Raw genomic sequence first — 24,874 nt, forward strand, 5'->3', positions numbered from 1 at the left:
ACAGAGCCTGGCCTCAGGCGCTTGGCGGGGGCAGCCAATGAGTCCTCAGGCTCACCCTCGGTTCCGTGCACCCTTAGAGAGTGCACGGGTGACGTGCTCCCCATGGTGCGCGCCGTTTCTCCGTGCCCGTCATCTCCGGGGGCCGTACTTTACAAGCCAGAGAAAAAATCCAATCTTATTACCCTATTGCCTCGTTTTGGAATATAAGCTGCTTGCCAAGTGGCTTTTGGTCAATCCCACTCACCTACTGAGGGACAGCCTGCTGAGTGGCCTGGCTGCTGGGGCCGGTGTCCCCTCCCACGGGCCACGGTCCCCATGCCACACAGCTCCCAGATGCGGCACCAAGAACCCTGTCGTCTCTTCCCTACGCAGCCCCACTCCCACGGCGCAGAGGCCGGGCCCAGGGCGCACCTCGCCGCGGCATGTGCAGGAGAGCTCTCGCAGGCGCCACCTGCCATCAGACCGAGGGCCCCGGTGCGTCACGGAGGGGCAGTGACGCCGTAGCAGCTTCCCAATCATTGCTGTCCAAGGAGTCACACGTTTCAGGTGACATTTTATTAACATTTTCATGTTCTTCTATTTTGAATGGGTATAAAACCACTTCTGGGACCAGAGCCCGCTGGGCGTCCACTCAGGACGAGCCCTGTGGCCCCCGTGCGCCGGGGCCCGCGTCCTCCCGGCCTGCCCTGCAGCAGCGTGAGCCCGGGGCCCCAGGAAGAAGGGGAGAGACTCGGGTCACTTGCAGGCTTTCAGATCCCTGGTGGCACGCGCGCCTGGAACCAGCGGCCCCGTGGGGAAGCCGGGAGCGCGGGGCGGGGCAGACTCCATCCTGCTGGCCTCCCTCTGCTTCAGCCTCAGCTTGTTCCAGAGCCTCACCAACGCCACCCTGCCCATGCACAAGGTGATGGCAAAGTTGCGCCTGTACCAGTCTCTGCAGAGAAAAGGACAGCACAGTGACACACTGCCGGACAGGGCCGGACCCAGCGTCCTCCCCGCCCCCGTCCTCAGGAAAGCCTCCCCCTGCACCAGGCACATCCCGGGCCAAGGAGGCCCCGCACGGAGTTGCCCAGAACCACGCAGACCCCACCGCGTCCACTCCCGCAGGCTCTGCCATTGCCTCTGGTTTCTGCTGGAAAGCTCCAGGGGAGCCGCCGACGCTGGGGGCCTCCCAAGGGCGAGGGGCACTCTCAGAGAGGCACGGTGCCTGAGGTGGGGCTGGGGGCCGAGCCGGCTCTGCACCCGAGCGCACGAGAGGCACGCCACAGGAGCGCTCCCTCGGAGAAGCGTGTGTCCCCCCAGGGCCAGCACCACAAAGCTCCGCATGCTCTTTCCCCAGGCGGCCTGAGCTGCCGTGTAAATTGCGCCTCTAGAAACTTAACTCCCCAGCGTCTCTTGCAGACCCTGGACGGAGCTCGCAGCCAAGGCCGGCCCGCCTCTGAGCGACTCAGAGCTCACACCCGGCCTGCAAACCCGCCACTGCTGGCGGCTGAACAGGCAGAGCTGGGAACGGCTCCGCCACGGAGGCCACGCCGCATCTCGGCGCTCAGCCCCGGGAAGCTGGGCGGCAGGTGCCGGCAGTTTTGGCCCCATGAGCAAACGCGTGACCGTGGCACACGTCTGGTCCCGACGAGCTCAGAAAAGCAGCAGCCCAGGGTACAAAGGCCTGCTTGCTGGAGGCCTCGCGTGGTCAGGGAGAAACCCTGTCCCCACGAGAACCACCTTCCCGTCCTGTCACTGGCGCTACACGTGGGAAGCAGTGCCCTGGGCGAGAAAGGCCTCCAGGAAAGACAGACAAAAGCCGGCATCCCGCTGAGACTGAAGTTCTTCCGTTCAGGAAAGGCCGGGTGCCACTCCGCCCCACAGATGACTCCCAGGGTCAAGGGCGGGGAAGGGGACACAGCGTCTCCTGTGTCCACGGGGAGGTGGGACAGAGGCTCCAGCACCACGGCCGCGGCCGCTCCTGTCCCGAGCGTGACGGAGAGGATGCGCAGTCTGAAGGGACCCTGCAGGCACCGGCTTCACTGGACACTTTGAGCAGCTCAGAGTCGCGCACAAGGGCACCCGCGTCCCCGTCACCCGTAGGAGCTCACCCAGCCTCAGCCACCAACTCGATCTTGCCTCGTTGTTACAGTTTAAAGCAAACCTCAAACATCACGTATTATCATTTCACCGGGAAACACACACCACCATATACGTTTAAAACCTTTGCTAAAACACAGCCAAACCCCATCACCACATGTGCCGGCACCCGGACCGACCAGCGCAGCCTCACAGTCGCTGTTCCACTTGCTCCTCACAGGCTGGGTGGCCGCCTCAGGAGGCAAACGTGGTCTACACGCTGCAGTGACATCACTTTTCACCTATAATCGTTCCCCCTCCTGTTCTCCCCCAATTCCAGTTACTTGTTGGAACTGGATCGTGTGTCTTGTGAAATTTCCCACCTTCTGGGACTGTCCCTTCGGGCTGTCATTTTGAGCTCAGTCTTCTATGAGCCCCTCTCTCCCCCACGGACACCCTTTTTCCTTTTCCCCTGTTGACTGATGCTCGTGAGACCAGGAGCCTGGCTGGGCTCCAGTCCTCTGTCTGGTAAGAGCACCCCTGGCTGGCGGTGTGCAGCTGCCCCGGGAAGCAGGGCCGCGGCTCCCGGCAGCCGTGGGGGGCACCGGTGCCCAGACCATTAGGAACAGGTGACCTTCCGGTCCCTGCACTGCTGCCCCACCTGTGACCCCCACACACACACAGACAGCGCCCCTTGCCTGGCCACCCAGCCGAGAGCCAGCACAGGCCGGCAGGACCGGCGGGCGCTCCCTGGCTGCGCTCCTCCAGCTGTCCGTCTTCAGAAGAGCGAGCTGACGGCCCAGCCTTCCCGGAGGTGACCAGCGAGCCTGTCATCAGGATCGCAAAGGTGTTTCTGGGTCTGATGTATTTTTAATCCACTGAGGTCATTTTCTGTGGCGGCTGAAACGGCCTCTCTGGCCCACGGGAGCCCCTCGTGACGGCTCCCGTGCGGGACCCTGTGGCCCGTGGCCTCGCGCCTCCTCGCTCGCAGACACGGGTGGTCCTGTGCCGTCCCCCCGCCCCGGGCCCCACTCAGGCGCCCTCAGGGTCAGTCTCGCCCACAGGTGCAAATGCTGCGCCACAGCAACCTCCACCTTCGACGCCCACGGGAACGTCGTGCAGCTCAGGGGAGAAAACAGCCTCCCCTGTGTGCGTGTGGGCATCGCGTGTTTAGGAAAAGAAGAAAACACCTACCTATTGTAGCACATGTGCTTCTGGAAATTTTTACTTAAAAACTCCTTGTAAAAGTCGGCCATTTCCTCTGCACTCAGTGTTGCTTTCTGATCTTTCTGATCTGAAAACAAACATCCTCTTGAACATCAATACTTAAGGGAAAGGAGCCCACAAACAATTACCAACCGAAAACGCGAGTTTCGCAAGCTTGCAGAATACAAGATCAATGTACAAATATCAGCGATAAACACCCTGAAAAGGAAGTTTAAAAAGTTCCACTTACAAGAGCATGAAGAGGAGGAGAGACGGGGGAATAAGTCAGAGGACACGAAGACCAGAGCAGCGGGAGGAGTGCGTCCCCGCTCGGGGACCTGAAGGCCCCGCCCACGCGGCCGTCTGTGCCCCGGCCCATGTCCCAGCGCCCGCCCTGGTCCGGGCTGATGTCTGGTAAATGCCTGGACGGAGGGACGGTGGCTACCGGGCAAGAACAAGGTGGCTGGCTGCCTGGGGAGCCGCGGGGGTCCAGGCCCGGGAGATGGCCTCTCAGCTGGTCCCAAAGGGTAACTGGGACCCCACGGGGCGGGGAACGGGGAGCAAACCGCCAGGGGCTACGAACCAGCACAGGTCCAGAGGGCAGGTGGGGCAGCGCCCGAGCAAGCTGGTGTTGTACGTGGTGCCCATGCGGACGCACCCTGCCTGTCATGGGTGGACATTCATGGGTCCCCCGGGGCTGCTTCCACACGACGGCGGGGCGGAGGAGAAACAGAGACCCCCCGCGGCAGCGTTCACAGAACAAGCTTCCCGCCCCGATTTAAAGACCAGAGGCCACGGAGCAGTCAGGGGGCGCCGCGACAGGACAGGCAGAGAACCGGCAGGCTGCACCCCAGCGAGTCTTGGGGTGGCGGGGGTGCGGACGTGCCGACAAAGGCGAGGAGATGAGCCTGCACGAGGGACAAAGCTGGGGCGACTTCGGGGGGACGCTAGGTTTCTGCATGGGACCGAGACCCGAGGTCAGGAACCCTGGGGAAGGTGACCCCGAATCACCAAAGGGGGCAGGAGGGCAGACAGCTGTCCCACGGAGACACCCAGGGCCTGGCCCCCCCGAACTCCTCCCCTGCACCCCTCCTCATGCAGCTGTTTAACCAAGAGAAAGGACCAGCGAACCAACCTGCCTCGGCTCCCAGTCCCAGGCCTTTAGCTCGGAGTCGCGAGCGGACAAACTCCTCCTTTTCCTGAAAGAGGACAACGTGAGAATCCCTGTGCCTCCCCGTCTCCCGGCTGGGACAGCGCCCAGCGCCCTGCGGAAGCCGGACACGGCCTTCTGAGAAGTGGCCTCCCCACGCCCGCGGCCCACTGTCCGAGTTTGGTTACAAGTGCCACGCCTGACGGGGTCTCGCACACGCGCTGGCTAATGAGCTCCGGGCGGCAGCCTGGTCACCAGCCCACAGAAGGGGGGCCACCTCTGCACTGACGCACCCCCACAGGGAGACGCTTCGCCGCCGGATGCGAACACTCACACTTGCCCCCACGCAGCTCGCTCCCCGGCGCGCCGCCCAGAACCCCGAGCTCTCGGGAGGAGCGACGCCCCGAAGCCGGCCGTGCCGGGCACGGAGACCCCTGTGCGCGCGCGCCGGCTTCCCGCTCCCTTCGCCTCCGCGCACTCAAGATGTGTGAGCCCGTGAGTGAGCAACGTGTTTACATACAGTCACACGTGGGCTTGAAGTGTGTGCACGCACCCACGCGCACACAGGCACGCGGGCGAGGCGCGGACCGAGGCGCCAGCAGACACAGGGCGCCCGGGCTTTTGCAAATGGCGGGCACGGAAGAAACCGCGCCTGCCTCGGTCAGCGGACCGAACAGGAGCGAGGTTCCCGGGGCGGCTCCCCTAGGTGATGAGGGAGGGGCGCCCGCGGTGACCGGGAGGCCCGGCGCCCCACGTGGCCAAGGGGGTCCCTGCCGCCCTGCCGCGACCCGGAACCCACCTTGCGGAAAGTCAAGTTCTGGTTCGCCCAGAACTGCTGGTTCCACTCCTGGGTTTCCTGCCTCAGTTCTCTGAGCTTCTGCTCCGCGGCCGATTCATCTGCGGGGACGTGGAAGTGAACGGGGCGAAGGTTGGAATATTTGTCCGGGGGTCCTATCCAGTCATGGCAAGACTGCCTTGGAGGGCAGAACCCGGAGACCTGTAACAAAATGATGGGTCTAATATACGACTGAGCCAGTCTTCTAGCGCCGTACGAGGAACAGTGCAGAGCCACGGGAGCTCCTCGCTATGTCCTCTTTTTATTTTTATTACTTTTATTTGTTTATATTTTTAAATGTTTTGTTTTGTTTTTTAAGATTTATTTATTTTTTGAGAGAGGGGAAGAGAGGAAGAGAAACATCCATGTGTGGTTGCCTCTTGTGAGCCCCCAACTGGGGACCTGGCCTGCACCCCAGGCCTGTGCCCTGACTGGGGATCGAACCGGCGACCGTTTGGTTCACAGGCCAGCACTCAATCCACTGAGCCACACCAGCCAGGGCAGTGTCCTCTTTTTAAAGAACTGTAACACATATTAACGTTACGGAAAACATATTTGCATGGGTTCTAGAACAATTCAACACTAAATACAAAACAAGAATCTCAACCTGTACTTTGCAACACATGCGAAAATTAACTCAAGATGGATCAAAAGCTTAAATGTAAAATCTAAAACTATAAACGCGGCAGGAAACCGTACAACCTTGGATTGGGCAAAGACTTCTTCCACACCAAACACACAATCCGAAAAACAAAATACGGACAGACTGGACGTCTCCCGAGGTCAAATGTTCCGCCCTTCACAGACGCTGTGCAGACCACGGAGACAAGCCACAGACGGGACAAAGTGCATGCAAGTCCGGAGGAGGCCTGCTTCCTTCCAGGGCACATGAAAACCTCTTCAAACTCAGTAATAAGAAAGCAGACAACCCAATCAAAAATGGGCCAAACAGCAAAATAAAAGTTTCTCTAGATATGTAAACAGCAAATAAGCACAGAGAAACATGCTTAACATCCTTAGTCATTATGGAAAAGCAAAGCAAATCTCAGTGAGATCCTGCTGAACTCCTACTGATACGGCCAAACCAACAAACACCCCAAAGCTGACAATCCGGAGCCGTCCAGGATGCACGGTCGCGCTCCCACACAAGGCTCGGGGGACGCAAAACGGCGCCGCCACGCTGGGAAAGGTCGGCAGTCCACTGCCAAATCAAACGTGCACTCGGCACACAACCCGGCCACCCCGCCCAGAGTCGTTACCCAAGACGAACGAACACGAATGTTCACACAAAAACCTGTCTGTGACTGTTTCAAGTGGCTCTCTTCAAAACCAGCCAAATTTGGAAGCAGCCCAGACGTCCTTCCTCCAGTGGTAAATGACCTCTGGGAACAAGGACACTGCTCAGCAAGGGCCGCAGGCAGCTCCGGCGGGACCCGAACGCATCGAGCGAGTGAGCAGCCCCGCTCCAGAGGCTGCGTGACCCCACGGCTATGGGACAGTGGCGAGGGCGGGCTGGGTGGGTACAAAGGAGTCTGTAGGGTGATAAAATGGTTCTATATCTTTTTTAAAAAATATTTTTTATTTACTTATTTATTTTTAGAGAGGGGGGGGAGAAAGGGAGAGAAACATTGACATGCAAGAGAAACATGCGTCAGTTGCCTCTCACACACCCCCAGTTCAGGGCACCCGGCCCACAGCCCAGGCCTACGCCCTGACTGGGAATCAAACTGGCGACCTTTCGGTTCACAGGCCGGTACACAATCCACTGAGCAACACCACCAGGGTGAAAATGTTCTATATTTTGAATTGTGCTGTGCATGTTTGTCAGGAGTGAATTTTACTCAATGTAAATTGGACTTCAACAAGCCCGATATTAAAATTATTTTTTTAATAAAGTATATTTTATTATGTTACAACAGTTGTCCCAATTTCTTTGCCCTTTGCTCCCTTCTGCCCAGTACCCTCTTCCCTCCAGCAATCCCACCCCCCTTAGTTCATGTCCATGGGTCATACTGTTACAGAACCCCTGGGCTGCTCCAGTTGAAAACAAACCCACGGGCTCTTTAGTTAGGGGCCCGATTGCCCGCCGCCAAAATTATAACTCTCAATACCAGAGTTTAGTGAAAAGAAAAAGAACTGTTTATTTAACAGTTATATAGATTTAGTTATTTGCGGATTTCTGTTGTTAAGTCTTATGCTCTTTAAAACACCCACAAACACATATCCTTGCCTCCCCACTACCAAACCAGGCTAGTTTTAGGAAAGTCAGAGAAACCGTTTCCCTACTTTCCAAACACAGTTCAGCTTTACCAGCAGCTGCCAATCATTCAATCTGATTGGGGAGGTCCTTTCTGTGCTGTGGTGCCCTCCAGCTCTCAATGCAGGACCGCCTGGATTCTCAGCCTCCTTGCAAACTGCCTTCTTCCTGCAAACCGCGTGGATCTTCTCTCCTTCTCAAAACTGCATGGCGAGAGTCTCTTAAAGCAGTCTGGAGACCCCTGCTCCAAGCCACGTGGAGGGAGCACACGAGAGAGCGAGAGAGCGAGAGCGAGCGCGTGGGCGCGCCAGAGAGAGAGCGCCAGAGCGAGAGCGCGAGTGAGAACCCGAGTCAGAGAGCGAGAGAGAGTCAGAGTGAGAGCACGAGCGTGCCAGAGAGAGTCCCAGAGAGAGAGCACGAGCGAGAGCCAGAGAGAGTCCGAGCGCCAGAGCCAGAGCGCGAGTGAGAACCCGAGTCAGAGAGCCAGAGTGTCAGAGTGAGAGCACGAGCGAGAGCCAGAGAGTGTCTCAGCTAAAATGTCTGCAGCTGCTTATATATCCCTGACTGCGTCAGACGCAGTGGGCGTTGCAAACAGTTCTGACCATTCACAGACCCTTACGTAGGCTCTGTGTGCTTTCTCCATACCGTCCCCTGGTTCAAGACTCCTCCCATCTGCCTGAGGCTTTGGATGCATTAAAGCCATTTTGCATAAGAAAGACAGTAGCCACCAGCCTCAGGCATGTGGAAGCATTTGAAAAGCTGCTTCCTTCTCCCCATCCCCCAGCAGCAAACTCTGGGGATTTTTGGACTCCCCTGTTTCTGTAACAATACTTAGAAGCTCTTGGGCTTCACCCTTTCCTATATTATTCTTAACTTCCCCCTGTCTATTTCTTTCCTACCAATTGTGCTTCTTAGTCCCTGCACCATTTCCCCATTTCTCCCCCTCCCCCCTCCCAGCTGATAACCCTCCAAATGATCCCCATACCTACGGTTCTGCTCCTATTCTGGTTTGCTTAGTTTGATTTTGTTTTTATGTTTTAGATTCAGTTGTTGATAGTTGTGAGTTTGTTGTCATTTTAGTGTTCATTGTTTTGATCTTTTTCTTAAATAAGTCCCTTTAACATTTCATATAATAACAGCTTGGTGATGATGAACTCCTTTAGCTTCACCTTCTCTGGGAAGCACTTTATCTGCCCTTCCATTCTAAATGGTAGCTTTGCTGAATAGAGTAATCCTAGTTGTAGGTCCTTGCTTTTCATCACCTTGAATACTTCTTGCCAGTCCCTTCTTGCCTGCAGTGTCTTTTGAGAAATAAGCTGATAGTCTTATAGGAACCTCTTTGTAGGTAAATCTCTGTTTTACTCTTGCTGCTTTTAAGATTCTCTCTTTATCTTTCACATTTGTCATTTTAATGACAATGTGTCTTGGTGTGGTCCTCTCTGGATCTAGCTTGTTTGGGACTCTCTGTGCTTCTTGGGGTTGTATGTCTATTTCCTTCACTAAATTAGGGAAGTTTTCCTTTGTTATTTTTTCAACTAAATTTTCAATTTCTTGCTCTTCCTCTTCTCCTTCTGGCACCACTATGATTTGGATGTTGGCATGTTTAAGTTGTCCCAGAGGTTCCTAAGCCTCTCCTTATTTTTTTCAATTCTTGCTTCCTCCTTCTGTACCGGTTGACTGTTTATTTCTTCCCTATGTTCCAAAACGTTGATCTGAACCCTGGTTTCCTTCCCTTCTCCACTGGTTTCAAGTAGATTTTCCTTCGTTTCACTTAGTATAGCCTTCACTTCCCGGAACTGTGGGCTGCGCAGCCTCGTCTGGGGCTGGGATCGCTCCCCAGGTGTCCCTCCCAACTTTTATAACGTGTGACTGTGCTTCCCACTGCCGGCCACTGCCACCACTGCTGCCACCACCACACCACGTCCTCTCCGCCCCAGCTCCGCCCCTCCTGCCTGTCTGGGTGAATACTTCTTCTTTATATCTTTGTTTGCTGGACTTCCATGCAGCTCGATTTTCTGGTAGATCCAGTTTTTCTATTTTAGTTCTGAGGTAGTTGTTTTCCTTCTTAGTTGTGGAGGGAGAGGCAGCATGTCTACCTACGCCTCCAACTTGGCCCGATCTAAAATTATTTTTAATTTAATTTATTTATTTTTAGAGAGAGGAGGAAGAAGGGAGAAAGAGAAGGAGAGAAACACTGATCGGTTGCCTCTCACAAGCCCTCACCTGGGGACCTGGGCTGCAACCCAGTCACGTGCCCTGACCAGGAACTGAACTGGCGACTCTTAGGTTCACAGGCCAGCACTCAATCCACTGAGCCACAGCAGCCAGGGCTGATATTAAAATTAAAAGGTCAGTTAATCAAAAGACTACCTTTCTATTTATCTTTTAAAGGATCAATGTAACCAAAGTTCATCAGTGGAAAAAAATCAGTTCAACTTGAAAGTCTGGTATACCTTATTTTTTAAAAAGCAACACCTGGGAACAACAGCCCCCCACCCACCCCTCCCTCCAGGAGCGACTACAGAACTGCCCAGCACCAGACAGGCGTGAGCCTCCGACACAGCAAAAACTACACGGAGGGGCTCCCGGCCCAGATGGAGGCACAGGCAGACACGCTCGTCTTCCTCCACGACCGAGGAGGGTTACATCTGCGTCAAACTGGAGACAACCAGACGTTCCAGAAAACCGAGCTGCGTGGAAGTCCAGCACACAAACAGAAAGGAAACACTCAACCAGACAGGTAAGAGAGACAGAGCAGGGGCGGAGAGGGTGCGGTGTGGTGGCGGCAATGACGGTGGCAACAGCGGCTGTGGCTGGTGGAACGCAGTCACACGTTATAAAAGCTGGGAGGGACACCTGGGGAGCGCTCCCAGCTCCTCACCAGACCACGCAGCTCACAGTCCCAGCGCCGGGAAAATCAGGCCTCATTGCTTCTGACTGTGCAGACCAGTGGGGGTTGGGGCAGAGGAAGAAACTGCCGGTCTCTCAGCAGAGTCCACTTGTTTAAAGGGCCCCCACGGTCCTAGATCGTCCGCAGACCCACCCACTCTGGGAACGACGGCCAGGGCATCAGCTAGAAGGACACCACTCCGGTGCGGAAGTGGGAGAAGTGCTTGGAAAAGGGGTGAGTACTGAGCAAGTGGCATTGTTCCCTCTCGGACCCCTCCCCCACATACAGCGCCACAACGTGGTGAAATAGTTTGCCCATTACTGACAATACCTAAGACTCTGCCCCTTACAACATAACAGCTCTACCTGGGATGCGGAGACAAACACAGGAGCCTGTAAAGATGAGGAGACAGAGAAGTGTGGCCCAAAAGAGGGAACAGATCAAGATTCCAGTGGGAGAACTAAGCGACGAGGAGATAGCCAACCTAACAGATGAGGAGATAGCCAACCTAACAGATGCAGAGTTCAAAACACTGGTGATAAAGATGCTCACAGGCTTGACAGACATGCTTGAGTACAGCAAACGCATAAAGAGAAGTGAAGGCTTCACTAAATGAAACAAAGGAATCCACTTGAAACCAGTGGTGAAGGGAAGGAAACCAGGGTTCAAATCAATGATTTGGAACATAAGGAAGAAAAAAACAGAGAGGGAAGGGAGACAGAAAGAGAGGGAGAGTAACATCAATGTGTGGTTGCCTCTCACGTGCCCCCAACTGGGACCTGACCCACAACCCAGACCTGTGCTCTGACTGGGAATTGAACCGGTGACCCTTTGGTTCACAGGCCGGCACTCAATTTACTGAGCCACACCAGTCAGGGCAAAGATTTACTTCTTTTAAAAATAACACACACACACACACACACACACACACACACACAACGGAAGGAAAGGACAGGAGAGGCTTCTTTGGTGACAGAGCTGATAAGATTTAACTGCTGATTGGGAATTGAGCTCACAGGACACTGGAGCCAAGCATTAATTACCGTATAACTGACACTTGGGTACATACCGTGCGCCAGGCACTGTGGGGGAAAATAAAGACAACAAACTCACAACTGTCAACAACTGAATCTAAAACATAAAACCCAACTAAGCAAACCAGAATAGGAACAGAATCATAGGTGTGGGGATCACTTGGAGGGTTATCAGCTGGGAGGGGGAGCAGGAGAAATGGGGAAATGGTGCAGGGACTAAGAAGCATAGTCGGTTGGTACAAAACAGACAGGGGGGAGTTAAGAATAATATAGGAAATGGAAAAGCTAAAGAACATACAGGCAGGACCCATGGACATGAACTAAGGGGGAGTGGGACTGCTGGAGGGAAGGGGGTACTGAGTGGAGGGGTGCAAAGAGGGGAAAAATTGGGATACTGTAACAACATAACCAATAAAATATTCTTAAAAAAAGAAAAAACAACTGACCTAGAGAGCCAGGCACCAGAGGGCAGATCACATAGTTCCGCCTGTGCAACGTTCTAGGAAAAGCCAGCAGCCCAGCAGTGGCCTGAGGGAGAGGGGACTGGAGGGACATTCTTGCTCTCATTGGGGTGGGCACTGAAAAATTTAAGACATGTCTCAAAACTCATCAAATGAATCCTTAAAGTGGGGGCATTCATTTTACTGCAAAGAAATCTCACCTCGAGAGTCAATAAATGCACATCACCTTCAAAAAGCTTGATTTAGATGAACGACTTGATGGGAAGACTCGTCAAGTTTAACTAGATACGGCCTCAGAATATCTGGAGTTCTGAGCCAGCCACAAGTCACTGTCGTCAAGAGGGTCCCTCCAGCCCTGGCTGGTGTGGCTCGGTGGGCCGAGCGTCATCCCGCAAGCCCGAAGGTCGCCGGTTCGATCCCCAGGCAGGGCACAGGCCCGGGACTGCGGGCCGGGTCCCCAGCTGGGGTGTGTGAGAGGCAACCGCACATGGAGGTTTCCCTTCCTCTCTGAAAATAAAATCTTTTTTTAAAAACAGTGCCCTTCCGTAGCTGCTGGCCGGGGGTGAGTCCGTTCTCACTCAGCCCCTCTTGCCGATTCCGACGCCCTAACCGGCACCGTTTCCACGCTGGTATTTCTAAAGGTCTCCCCGAGCGTCACTGCGAAGCCGGGCCGCTGAGCGGCGCCACGCAGGTGGGCAGCTGCCCCGGGACGGCCAGGGCGCCCCACCCGGCTCAGCCCCGAAACTCCGCTGATCCTCAGGGCGGCAGCAGCCGATCTGACACCGCGTCCTGCTCCGACAGGAAAGGCAGGACTGCGCCCCACGGGTCCTCAGTGTCACCCGCCGTTCTAAGAACAATGTCCGATCACCACCTCTTCCTGTGGGCCTGTTCGCTGACCACAAACAAGAGCCCCTTTAGAAACCTCCTCCGCACGTACTTCTGGACTCGGCCGCTCTGCGCCCGCGAAGCGCAGCTGGTCTCCGAGGGAAGGGGCCGCCCTCAAAGGCACCGGGAGCGCGGGGGCGGAGGCGGGCCGGCGGGAGCAGTGCGGGGCGAGACGGAGGACTCCACCCCACCCGCGCCCCCCACCCGCCCCGGGCCTGGCCTGCCGCCTTCCCCGGCGCCGCCACGAGGCGCGCTCGAGAGGGCAGGGCTCAGCGACGGCCGCGCTCCCGGTCCGGGCTCCCCGTGAACACCTCGCCGGCCTTTGTTCCCCCCACAACTGCCATTTCAAAGGGAGAAGGGACTTGGGAGGAGAAAGTCCTTTTGTAAAAGGAAGCAGCGCTTTGAAGCCTGGACAATCGCTGTAACCTACGGTTCTTCCAGCACAAGCGTCTAGCGCTTAAGCAGGGGCGGCGGGGAGGGGGCGCGGACGGAAGGCCTGCGGGGCCTGTGGGCGGCTCGTACCTGTCCTGCCCCCCCCCCGCCCCCCAGCGCGCGCCCGGGGCGCTCGTCTCCGCCTGTCACCTGCGGGCTCCTCCGCAGAGCGCAGCTGCCCGGCTCCGGCGCCTGCTCCTCTGCACTCGCGCACCTGGGGCCTCCCCTCCCAGAAGCCAGGACTTGGGGCGCAGACCTGTCCCAGCGCCCTCGCACAACACCGCGTGCGTCTGAGTCAAGGCAGCAGGCGCGGCCGGGAGGAACGAAGCCTGGCAAGATGGAGTGTCCGTGCGGCGCCCTCCGGTCTGCGGGATGGGCCCGACTGCCCTGCGGGGGCGCCTGAAAGCCTTTTCCTCCTGGAGGGTCGGAGACCCCTAGACCAATCAGCGCACCACGGCAAAGGACGAAGCATGGGAACCAAGATGCCTGGATACCAAGAGCCCCAGGTGGGCTGCACATCAGAAAAGCAATCAGGCCCCACGGAAGAGCACACCGCCAAGGAAGTAGTCTTCTCGGGGAAAAAAAAAGTCAACTATGAATGAGGTCAAGGCTCTAGGGCACAGCTGTCAACTCACCGGGATGCAGGGGTCAGAGGGACACATTAAATCACACCCTGGGGATGGAATCAGCAAGATCCAGATGGCGGGGACTTCTAAATGACACAGCCTTTCCCCGCCCCAAATAAAATGCTTTAAAAAATAGGAAGGGGATTGAGTCAAAACCTATAGCTTAAAAAAAGAAACAGCCCTGGCTGGTGTGGCTCAGTGGATTGAACGTCGTCCTGCGAACCAAAGGGTCTCTGGTTCGATTCCCAGTCAGGGCACATGCCTGGGTTGTGTGTTTGATCCCCAGTTGGGGGCACGTGAGGATGTTTCTCTCGCCCATCACTGTTTGTCTCTCTCTTAAATGAGAATAAAATAAACTTTTTTAAAAAAAGCCATTCCTGACATTTCTAAGACAATCCAAGAAATTTGAACATTGTCATTTGCTGGCATTAAGGAATTGTAATATTTTTAGGTGTGACATGGTATTGTTTACATATATTTTTAAGCCCCTATCTTTCAAAGATACGTACTGAAATAACTGCAGATGAAGTACAATGTCTGAGAGCTGCCACTGAATTACCCGAGAAGGGGGACCAGGTGAGGGTCCAGATGAAATAAACAGCCACAAATGGGTAATGGTAGAAGCAGGTGTGGACGCAGAGTTCTTTATATTTGCCTTTGTACACATTTTAAGGTTATCTTCGGTAACAGAAAAGGAAAGCCAGTGAGTTAGTGTAATTCTCCCCGTTAACGGAATGGGGGGGCCGGGTGCCGCTTCGCTGGGGGAGGAAAAGCACCCGGTGGTGTTACCGAACCCCGCCGGCAGGGGCCCTCCCGCGCGCCGCCTCCCAAGCCAATCTCCAGGGACGGCGCTCCGTTGCAAAGACCCTTTTGCTTAAGGACAAGTTTCTGCCTAAAATGTCTGGGTGACAAAAGCAAGGGGAGAGGAAAAGTCAGAGTAAGACATTAAAAATAGCTATTTATTTGTGTGACGACTACACAGGTTCGAGAACTGAAAATAACAAGAACAACAATCTGTTCGCAGTGCTATTATCGCCCGAGTTTTTGAGAACAACCGCAAGCTTCTGCCTCAAAGCGGTTACCGCTGAGACACCCAAAGGAAAGTCACCCTGCCACGCTCTGCCAGCTCTGGCCAAGGCTGCGCCAGGGGCCTCTTCTCCCACCCAGAAGTATAAACGTGGGGGCTTAGCTGGTCTCCAGTCGCTGTCCAGCTCCAGGCTCTGTGCCCCCAGGTCTCCACGCCGACACACTCCCCTGCTGCGGGGGTGGGGACCGAAAGTCCTCCCCCAGAATCCCATGTGCCCCCTCGCCCCCCCCCCCCAGCCAGTGGGAGTGTCCAGCTTTCCCCAATGAGGGCCAGAGTCGGTGTTCGCCTTTGCCCTCTTCCAGCCACCACGCTTAGCAGGGGCCCCAGTTACAGGAACGTGGGAACCCTGGGCTGAGAGTGGGAGACCTGCTGGGGGTCCACCTCTGCTGTGCATCACCAGGATCGTTACCTGACCTCTCTGGGTTCCAAGTTCCTCATCTTGATGATAATGGCATTAAACATGGTTTTTAAAGTCCTCCCGTCCCAGCGTTAATCTCTCCCAACTATTTACTGAAACCCTTTATACTAGAAACATCCGTATTAACTTTAAAATCCTACGAGCGGGCCTCTCACCCGAGTTTCAACTTCCTCCTTACAATGTTTATTCTGCACCCGGGGGTTTGAAGATCACTCTCCTTAATGAAAATCCAAGCAAAACACGAGATCAGCAGTTCCATTATCAGTTCTTCATAAATCCTGCCTCTCCGTGGAGAGGGCCTGTCTCTTTCCTTCTGATCCAGAAGTTACGAGAACACATGTCATTCCCTACCCTCTGGGTGTAGGAACTATAACACGTACAGACATTCCTCATGTGCAGACGTTATGACCCTGAGAAAGTCATTCCGTCTTACTGCCCAGTTTCCTCCTCTATAAAATGGGGACGATAAAAGCAATGACTTCACGGAGTTCTGAGGATTCACTGAGTTAACATGCGTGAGACACTTAGAACAGCACATGAACATGAACTATCAGTACAGACGTTAGGGAACCCCAGACAAGCACATGTGAATGCACAGAATGTAACCAGTGGCAACCAACCTGAGAGCGAATGAGATTTGCCCTTCAAGTCCTGCCCTTATACCACAATAGGCCTGGGGCAGGGCAGGGGCAAAGGGAGGAAACAGTGGGACTCAGGCCCCACCCCAGAGCCCCCAGTCAGAATCCTGAGGGCGGCCCCTGTGGCTTTCAAAGTGTCCCCCTTGAAGACGTGAGGACAGGCTTAAACTCAATGACGTTAAAGGACATATATAGGTAAAGGACATATATAAAGTCACGCAGGTAGGAGGCAGCTCGGGACACTCCATTCCCAGCTGAGTCCCTAACCCGAACTCTTGAGTTCTGTAATATTTTCTATTAAAAACGGGTGCCCGGACATCAGGGAGGGAATCCGCTGTGCAGGTATTAGGACCAGGCCTCCTGAGCTCAGGGCGAGGGCAAGAGCGAGAGAAAAACATGCAGGATGAACTGAAGTTCCCCTGCTCAGATAAAACACAAGGTTTGCGCCCTGCTCCTCTTAAGAAGACAAGCTATTTAAAATCAAAGGCTGACAGACAACAATCTCCGGGTGCTGCAGGAACTCAGGACCCTTCAGGAAGCCCCCAGGACGGGACACACAGGAAACACCAGCTGCCCCAGGCAAGAGCGGCCCTTCGCCCCCACCGCGTCTAGGACAACGGGCCACATCCTAGAAAGCACCGCAGTCACAATGCTGGAACTGGGCAAGGCCTGTCTCGGGCCTCAGCAGGTCCACCACCATCACCACCCTCCCCGGGGGGGGGCAGCCCCACCAGCCTGGGTGACGGAGGCGGGAGGGGACTCATCCGGGGCATCAGAGCCACGTAAGACCGGCGCTGTTTGCGGCCAGAGCGGTCCCGGCCTGTTCGGAGCGCGGCGCGGGGTTGGTCTCTGTGTCCTACGAGTGGAGGTCGGAGCGGCCACCCCGGCATCAGGGACCCAGCCAGAGGCCCGGCGTCCGCGGGACCCGTTGCCCCGGTAACCTCTCGTCTAAACTGTAAACCAGACAGAACTTCAAAGGCACACGTATGAAAGAACGTTAGTAACGGCAGCCCAAAGGCACGGGAGCTTACAGGCAGCCACGTCCTGTAATTCTCAAAGCCGGCTCTTCGGTCGCCTCTTTAACGACCGTGTAAGCCAGGTCTGCGGCCTCCCTCGTGGGCCCGTTAGCGAGTCTGGGGTACCCGTGTGCTTCGTTGAATGGTGGATTGTTGTACCTGCAGCCCAGGCCACTCCGCGAGCCAGCTCGCTCCCGTGGCCGTCGGACCCGAGGCCTCCGACTGCCGGAAACCAAACATCGCCCCAGAGGAGGGCGGCTCATGAACCCCGCCTGCCAGGCACCAGCCTCGGCGGCTCTCGGGCCAGGAACGCGCGCCCAGGTGCAGTTTCCAAAGAAGAAAACGGTTCAACGTGAAGCCCTACAAAGTACGGCGACAGTTTGCCGTCGCTCGGAGAAAACACTAATACTAATGAGACCAAAATACAGACCGAGAAAGTAAAGGCCACGCTGTGCGCACCACGAGCTCTTTAAGGAACATTCTGCCCAAGCGGGAACGAGGCCCCTGCCAGCGGCCAGCCGGCTCCGGGGCAGCAGCAAGTCGGCGCGGGCGCGGGCGCCCCGGGAACCGGAGCTCAGCGGCCGCCGCAGCGGGGCCGGACGCGCAGGTGCCCCAGGGGCGCGGCCTGAGCGGTCACCCTCCCGGCTCAGCCTCTCCGGGAACCCCGCTCACCGGGCGGGGCGCCGCCTCCCCGCGCTCGGGGGCGAGCTGGCAGCCGCGGCCGGCGAAGGCGCGGCTCAGTGGAGACAGACGGCTCTTGCCGAGGGCCCGCCGGGCGGCCATGGCCCGCGTCCCCCGGCTCCTACGGCAGCGTCGCGACGGCGCGCGGGGCTGCCTTCCGGCAGGTCGCAAAGCCTGGAGGCGGGGAGCGGCGGGCCGACCGTGCGCGTTCCCTGCGTGCGGCGGGCTGCGGGGGTAGCGGGACGGCGCGGGCGGCCCCGGCAGCCGCTCCTCGGCCACGGCCGCTCCGGGCTGCTGCGCACGGAGGCCAGCGACGGGCGCGGCGCGGGCGGCGCCGCGGCGTCGGAGGACGTTTTTCCCAGGGTCGGCGGCGTTCGGCCCGGGGCGGGGCTGCCGGCCGGCGCCTGCGGGCACCGCGGAGTCACAAGGCGTCGGCGGCGGAGCGCGCGGAGGCGCAGGCGCGCGCGATGGCGCAGGCGGCCCAGGTGAGCACCGCGCAGCGGCTGCGCGGGCTTTCTCCTCCGCGGAGGCGCTGCGTTCCCCCCAACCCAGCCGCGGACCCCTGGGACGGCTCCTGTCCCGCGCTCGCGAGGTTCCGCGCAGCCGGGGCCTCTCGACCCGACGTGGGGCGGGGCCGGGCCTCCGAGCCGGGACGGCATCCCCTGCCTCCCGCCCCCTCCCCCGCGGGCCATTGTGAGGTCAGGCTGGTGGGCGCGTCGGGGGCCCGGGCGACATGCCCGCCCCGGCCGCCGCGGCCAGTAGCTGCCGCCGCCACCGCCGCCCCTTCGCCGGCTGCCCCGTTCCGACCTAGCCGGGAGGGGCGCGAGGGATGCAGCTTGGGGCCCAGGGCCGGCGCCGCTCCCCGTACGGGCTGATCTGCCACCTCGCCGCTCACCTACGGGAAGCCAAGGCCAGTCCAGCTTAGACCTGCTCTGGGTACAGTGCTGGGCGCGACGGGAGCGGGGAGGACAGAAGCCGGGCCGCCTGCCCTTCGTGGCCCCCAGAGGCGTGTTCGTGGCTCGGACACCCACGAGGGATTGGTCTCCATCGGTTATCCCTCCCCCCCAGGGCGCTGTGTCGTAGGCTAGTGAACGAGGGTTCCGAGTCGCCACGTTTGCGGGGCAGGGGAGCGCGAGAGGACGGGGGCGGGGGTCCGAGGCCTCCAAGGCCCGCCACGGTGCCTTTAGCGTAACCTGTCGCCTTCCCTCCCGGGGAGCTTCGCGGCCCTGCAGGGAGGGCCAGCGAGGGACCGAAAGGGCGGGAGACAGCAGCGGGGACCGGGGAAGCGCACTGGGGTGTCTGTTTCTCTGAGAGCGGCTTTTTCCGGAAACTCGGACATAGATAGCCTTCGGCCAGATGGCCGCGGAGATAGGGCTGAGCCGTGGAGGCCCCGGCGCCGCTGGTTCACATTCCACAGCGGGTTCCTGCTCGTGCGGAGAGGCAGCTTCCCTCGTTGCCGGGGACGCTCGTGCTCTTTCCCAGCGGGGGGATCGCAGCGCTCCCGCGGCGCGTGGGGGAGAGCTGCTCCCTTCGCAGTTGGAGGGGCGAGGCCTTCCTGGGCCCGGAGCGCCCGCTCCCTGCGGCTGCGCTCGCCCCGTCTGTTCTTGAGCACCGGGCGCAGAGGTGCTCGGCGGAAGTGGTCGGTCACTTCTGTCTGTACTTGGGCGTGGCGGCCCTCTGGACTGCAGTCACGACAAGCCTTTGTGAATACAGCTTTTCAAAATGAGAACTTCAGGGTAAATGAATAGGGGTTTCCGCTCTGCAGAGACTTGGCAATGTAATAAGTTATCGTTCTTGTCTCCTTTTAGTGCTCGTGAGACTGAACGCCACCAAAGTATGGATATGGGAAACCAACATCCTTCCATCAGTAGGCTTCAGGAAATCCAAAAGGAAGTAAAAAGTATAGAGCCGCAAGTGACGGGCTTCAGCGGCCTGCCAAATGACAAGAATTACAAGAAGCTGGAGAGGATTCTAATGAAACAGCTCTTTGAGATAGACTCGGTCGACACGGAAGGGAAGGGAGATGTCCAGCAAGCTAGGAAGAGGGCAGCGCAAGAGACGGAGCATCTTCTGAAGGAGCTGGAGCAGAATGCGAACCACCCCCACCGGATCGAAATTCAGAACATCTTCAAGGAAGCCCAGTCCCTGGTGGAAGAGAAGATCGTGCCGTTTTACAGTGGTGGCAACTGCGTGACGGAAGAGTTTGAGGAGGGCATCCAGGACATCATCCTGCGGCTGACACACGTGAAGACGGGCGGGAAGATCTCCTTGCGGAAAGCCAGGTATCACACCCTCGCCAAGATCTGTGCAGTGCAAGAGGTGATCGAAGAGTGCACGAAAAAGCAGCCGTCCCTGCCGCTCTCCGAGGACACACACCCTTCAGTGGCCAAAATTAACTCTGTGATGTGTGACGTGAACAAGGCCAGAGGCACTCTGATCGCACTTCTCATGGGCGTGACCAATGATGAGACGTGCAGGCACTTGTCCTGTGTGCTCTCGGGGCTGATGGCGGACCTGGATGCTCTGGACGTGTGCGGGCACACAGAAGTCCGCAACTACCGCAGGGAGGTCGTGGAAGATATCAACAAGTTATTGAAATATTTGGATCTGGAAGAGGAAGCAGATAATACCCATGCATTTGACCTGGGACAGAATCACTCCATTATAAAAATAGAAAAGGTCCTCACGAGAGTGAGAGAAATTAAAAATGAACTCCTCCAAGCACAGAGTCCCCCTGAACTGTACCTGAGCGCCAAGGCGGAGCTGCAGGCTCTGATCGGCCAGCTGGACGAGGTGAGCCTGGAGAGGAACCCCTGCATCCGCGAGGCCCGGAGGAGAGCGGTGATCGCGGCGCAGACCCTCATCACGCACGTGGACCTGAAGGAGGCCCTGGACAAGAGGAGGTCATTCGTGGGCGAGGAGCACCCATCGCACAAAGCCGTCTGGACCATCCTGGGACACCTGTCTGAGATCCTGGGAGAAGTGCTGTCCTTTGATGGGAACCGAACGGATAAGAACTACATGCGGCTGGAGGAGCTGCTCACGAAGCAGCTGCTGGCCCTGGACGCTGTGGACCCGCAGGGCGAGGAGAAGTGCAAGGCCGCCCGGAAGCAGGCCGTGAAGCTGGCCCAGAGCATCCTCAGCTACCTCGACCTGAAGTCCGATGAGTGGGAATATTAGCCCCGCCCCGGGCCTTACTTCCTGTCCGGCACTTTGCACACACGCGCGCGTGTGTTTATGGGGAGCTGTCTGTGGGTTCACTGAGCCGAAATGTGATTTATACGTGCATATTTCAATCTCAGTATTTATGATTTAAGCAAATTATATTCAGTACCTGCTGCTTCTGATGTTGCAAAACAGCACACTGACCTTTTCATTCGGATTATTATCTGTATGTTTTTTGTTTTTCTTTTTAATCAAAATGGAAAAGGGGCAACTTTTGTAATTTTTAACTGGGTTGTGCAAAAGCACAAAAACGCATGATTCAGAATCTAGCAATAGACACAGCTTTGCATGTCACCAGAACAGGTGCATAAAGGGGACGTTTTTGGTTACGTAGAAGTAGGTCGAAGCCCAAAAGCAGTACTATATGTTTTATTATGCTAAATAAAGCAGAAGGATTTTCTCCATTTATAAAGCCTGATTGGTCCCACCCAATTTAATAGGATGGGTTTTTTCTTTCTTTTTTTGGATAGCCTTTTCTTTCATAAACTTTTGTTTGAAAAACAGCATATTGCTCTCCTATACTCTGCACTGAGGGGGGAATGTTATTTGTGTGTGTGACATGGAAAATTATGAAAATTAATAGCAAAGAACCCTTTGAGACCACATTGAAAGGGCATAAAACACCCGCAACACTTCAAATTGTTTTTGTGAGGATGGGAACATGTCAGTGAAGCTGATGGACCTTTAGAAAAAAGGGCACACCCACCATGAGGTGGGACAGTGACAACCAGAGGTGCGTTGCCACTGTCGGGTGTCTGTGAGTGGCAGGAGCAGCCGTCACGCTGCACAGGGACAGGCACAGGAAGGACAGAGTGGCCGCTGCGGATGGGGCAGAGGCTGCCGCCGCAGGACCACACCTTTGCAGCCCATCCGGGGAAACTGGCCACCGGCTCCCGGCGTCTCCAGCGTCGCGCTGCCCCGGGGACCAGGCCAGGAATGGGCTCCAGCACCTGCTGCTCCCCTTGGCTTGCGTGACAAGCACGTGGGTTTCTTGGTGCCCACAGAGCCAGTGTGTCTGTCAGTGCGCGTTTTGTTCCTCTGCTAAAGAGCGTACATATCTCTGCGTTCTTTGTGCGGACCCCAGGCTGCCTGGTAAAGGACAAAACAAACATTTCCCAGAGTTCTGAGGTGCCTTGTTCGGGGGTTGCTCCCAGTGTCATAACTAGCAGACCTTCCTGTGGTGGCCTTCTACAAAATAATGATACTGGAGCGTATCTTTGGAACTGCAGAGTCACCTGTCACTTTTCAGAGGTAGTACTTTGGCAGCTTTATGTCAGCTGCTAAAAATAAGATCGGTGTTTCCCTAGGCGGAGTTTGGTTTGTCCCAGTATTGCCCGATCATTCAGAGCCCTAGTCTGGTCATTCCTACTAGCAGCGGGGTCAAAGGACAGCCAGGGTCACAGGACAGTGAGCCCCTCCCCCTCACGTCACGCTCTTGGCACCTGAGTGCTGTCTCAGTGGAAGTTAACGGCCAGAGTTGTCACAGGACTGCTGCTCTGCGTGGTAAGGGGAGGGTCCTCACAGGCCCCTCTCGGGGCGGGGCTGCCCCCTGCTGCACCGCAGGCGCCCGCGTCACGTCTGGCCTCCGGCTTCAGCGGAAGGTCACGTGTCCCTGTCACCTGCAAAAGCATCCATGTTCTTTGTGAACAGCTCTCCCCGTCGTTCACGTCACGCGAGTCCTGTAGGCTGCGTAGAGCTGGCTTCTGCTGAGCTCAGCGTGTGAGGTTAGGAAGCCAAACTCAGCTACTGTCACTTGGGATTGCTCACGTGAGTCATCGAAATAGACCAGCCTTGAGCGACGGTTAAGGTGAGGGTTTCCTGTGTTCAGTCGGTTCCAGTTCCTTGTACCTGCTCATTGTACCCCCGTAGCGAGCCCTCGCGACCCTGGATTCAGTTTGCCTGCGCCTCCAGGGAGCAGTCTGTGTCAACATGGGCTGTTGCATGTAACCTTTAAGTTGGGCTCATCACGTATTGTACTTTTAAGATCTGACATGAGAACCTGTAATAGAAGTAAAACCTACCCCTTGAAAATGTGTGACCTGCATTAAATGGTGTAATCCGTGTTCATGAGAAAAATGGCCAGGGTTGTCTGCTTTCTCTGCCTGTCTCCCAGAGACAAGTCAGCCTGAACTAGTTATGAAAATAAATGCAATGAATATGTCAACTAAGTGCAGTTCAATGCTTTGTTCTCCTGAAGTCCTGTGGTGTATATATTTGACTCCATTTAGCGTGTTTAAGAAGGTTAACCAGTTTTCTTGTTTGTTTTACTTTGCCAGTTTTCATCTGGCCTTTGAAGGTCTAAGCTTATCCTGTACATACAGTTTTTTTAAGCAAAGCTTTTCAGCTTTTAACTCATCTGGCACTTTGAATCGCTGGAGACGTGTTTGCTGTTGGCCTGGGTACCTGCCGCAGGTGCGCTAGTCCCGTGTCGGTCCCGTCCCACTCTGCTGGCCGTGTGCCTAAGAGTATGTCGCAAGTATTCAGGGTTATTCTGAGATACATGCATTAGCATAACCTTAATTAAATTATTTTTTCCATTTTTTAAATTCTATTACAGTCGTCTCATCCTTCCCCCATTGCTCTCCCCCGCCCCGCCCACCTCCCCCCTTATTTAATGAAATCTGAAAAACTCAGCTTGTCTCCGCCGTGGGGAAAGGGTGTCAGTCTGAGGTGTGAGCTCTGTTCCCGGTCCCACCTGCACTGACTGACTGGTGGGCCAGGCCCGGGGAAGGCGGCTCCTCGGCGACACTTGGCGGCAGTGCTGAGCATAGACCAGGGTCCTGTCCCAGGGGAAGGGGTAGCTGTCCCCATTTAAAGAGCCCAGGAGTGGGGAGGCCTGGAAATGGTCTCCTGCCACTGTCCAGGAGGAAGCCCGGAGCCCCCCAGTGAGGGCGCCCCACGCACTGGGCAGTCGTTGGTCTGTCTGTTGAAGACCTGGCACGTGACAGCAGTGATGGTTCCTGTTCCCAACCTTGCCTGCTTGTGCTTCCTGGCCTGGCCGCCTGCTGTCTTCCAGGTGGTCGGGGACAAGGGGAGGCAGCCTCCTTGGCCCTGTGAGTATGTAGGTGCTGGAGTGAAAAGTAAGCTGCATGGGTGGAAAGACACGTTTGGGAGGGAAATCCGCCTCTTTTGGTAAGTCCTGTGCAGAGGTGTGCTGCACCCCATCAGGCAGGACTCCCAGACATTAACCACCATTAGCGAGTGCCTGCTGTATGCTCCGTGCTAACGGCTGGAAAATGGTCATCACAGTGTCACCCACAGAAACCAGTCAGGTGGAGGCAACTGGGACACAGGCCAGGCTGACAGTCTTGAAGAGGGACCAGTGGGACAGGTGCAACGTGGCCTCAGGATCCATGAAAGCCCCCATGTGTGCCCACGTGGCAGCACACAACTCAGGCCCGAGCACCTAGGTTGGGGTTCGCCTGGTCCTCCTCTTCCTGCCGACACAGGTCCTTCGCAGCGAAGGCCATGGCCGGGACTCATGGAGTTGATGAGGCTTGAGCTCCAAACGCAGGATACCTTTTCATGGGACACAGTGATGCTGTGCACCAGCATCTTGCTCTGCCCCGTGTCTTTCTTGAATTAGAGCTGGGAGATGGAGATGGGTCCTCCGCTAGCCCTCAATGCGAGGGTGGTCTTGCCTCTCAGCACCCAGACGTGCTGGGACTGCCAGGTCCCGGGCTCCCTCCCAATCTGACAGAAACGAACTGCCTCCATCTTGTCTGTACCCCGTGGCCACAGAGAGTGGCTGGTTAACTGATGTAAGAACCTTTCAGCTCGAGCCCTTTCTGTTTCGGTCCTCACACTGCCAGCCACGGGGGCCAGCCACGTCCCACGAGCCGGGACAGCCAGGTGCCCGGCAGGGGCCTCCCCTGAGGGCTTAGGCAGGCCCAAGGCCCTCCCAGTGGCCCTCGGCTCCTCGGTCCACAGCCTTCCTTTCTCTCGGAAACCCAGCTTCCCACCCTCCCCTGACCC

At 56.6% G+C, this 24,874-nt stretch overlaps 2 protein-coding genes across 3 annotated transcripts in view; one reads left to right on the forward strand and one right to left on the reverse strand.

Annotated features, from left to right (window-relative positions):
* Positions 1-540: 540 nt before the first annotated feature.
* COA8 (cytochrome c oxidase assembly factor 8) overlaps positions 541-24,874 on the reverse strand; it is a 35,023-nt gene continuing 10,689 nt past the window's right edge. The window contains exons 2-5 of the mRNA XM_090265564.1: positions 5,214-5,411; positions 4,400-4,463; positions 3,253-3,352; positions 541-931 (exon numbers count right to left, since the gene is read on the reverse strand). Coding sequence (XP_090121690.1) covers positions 736-931; positions 3,253-3,352; positions 4,400-4,463; positions 5,214-5,411 — 558 coding nt within the window. The 3' untranslated portion in view covers positions 541-735. The remainder of the gene's footprint in view (positions 932-3,252; positions 3,353-4,399; positions 4,464-5,213; positions 5,412-24,874) is intronic.
* BAG5 (BAG cochaperone 5) lies at positions 18,077-20,863 on the forward strand. 2 transcript variants are annotated; one of them, XM_090265561.1, is made up of 2 exons: positions 18,077-18,159; positions 19,483-20,863. In XM_090265561.1, exon 2 carries the CDS (start codon positions 19,511-19,513, stop codon positions 20,852-20,854), a length of 1,344 nt encoding a protein of 447 aa, XP_090121687.1. In that variant the 5' UTR covers positions 18,077-18,159; positions 19,483-19,510; the 3' UTR covers positions 20,855-20,863. The 2 variants fall into 2 exon arrangements, with proteins under 2 accessions (XP_090121687.1, XP_090121686.1); XM_090265560.1 differs by lacking the exon at positions 18,077-18,159 and adding an exon at positions 18,469-18,610.

This window comes from Furipterus horrens, unplaced genomic scaffold (genome assembly GCF_987537825.1).
Source record: "Furipterus horrens unplaced genomic scaffold, mFurHor1.1.pri manual_scaffold_21, whole genome shotgun sequence".
Taxonomy (NCBI): domain Eukaryota; kingdom Metazoa; phylum Chordata; class Mammalia; order Chiroptera; family Furipteridae; genus Furipterus; species Furipterus horrens.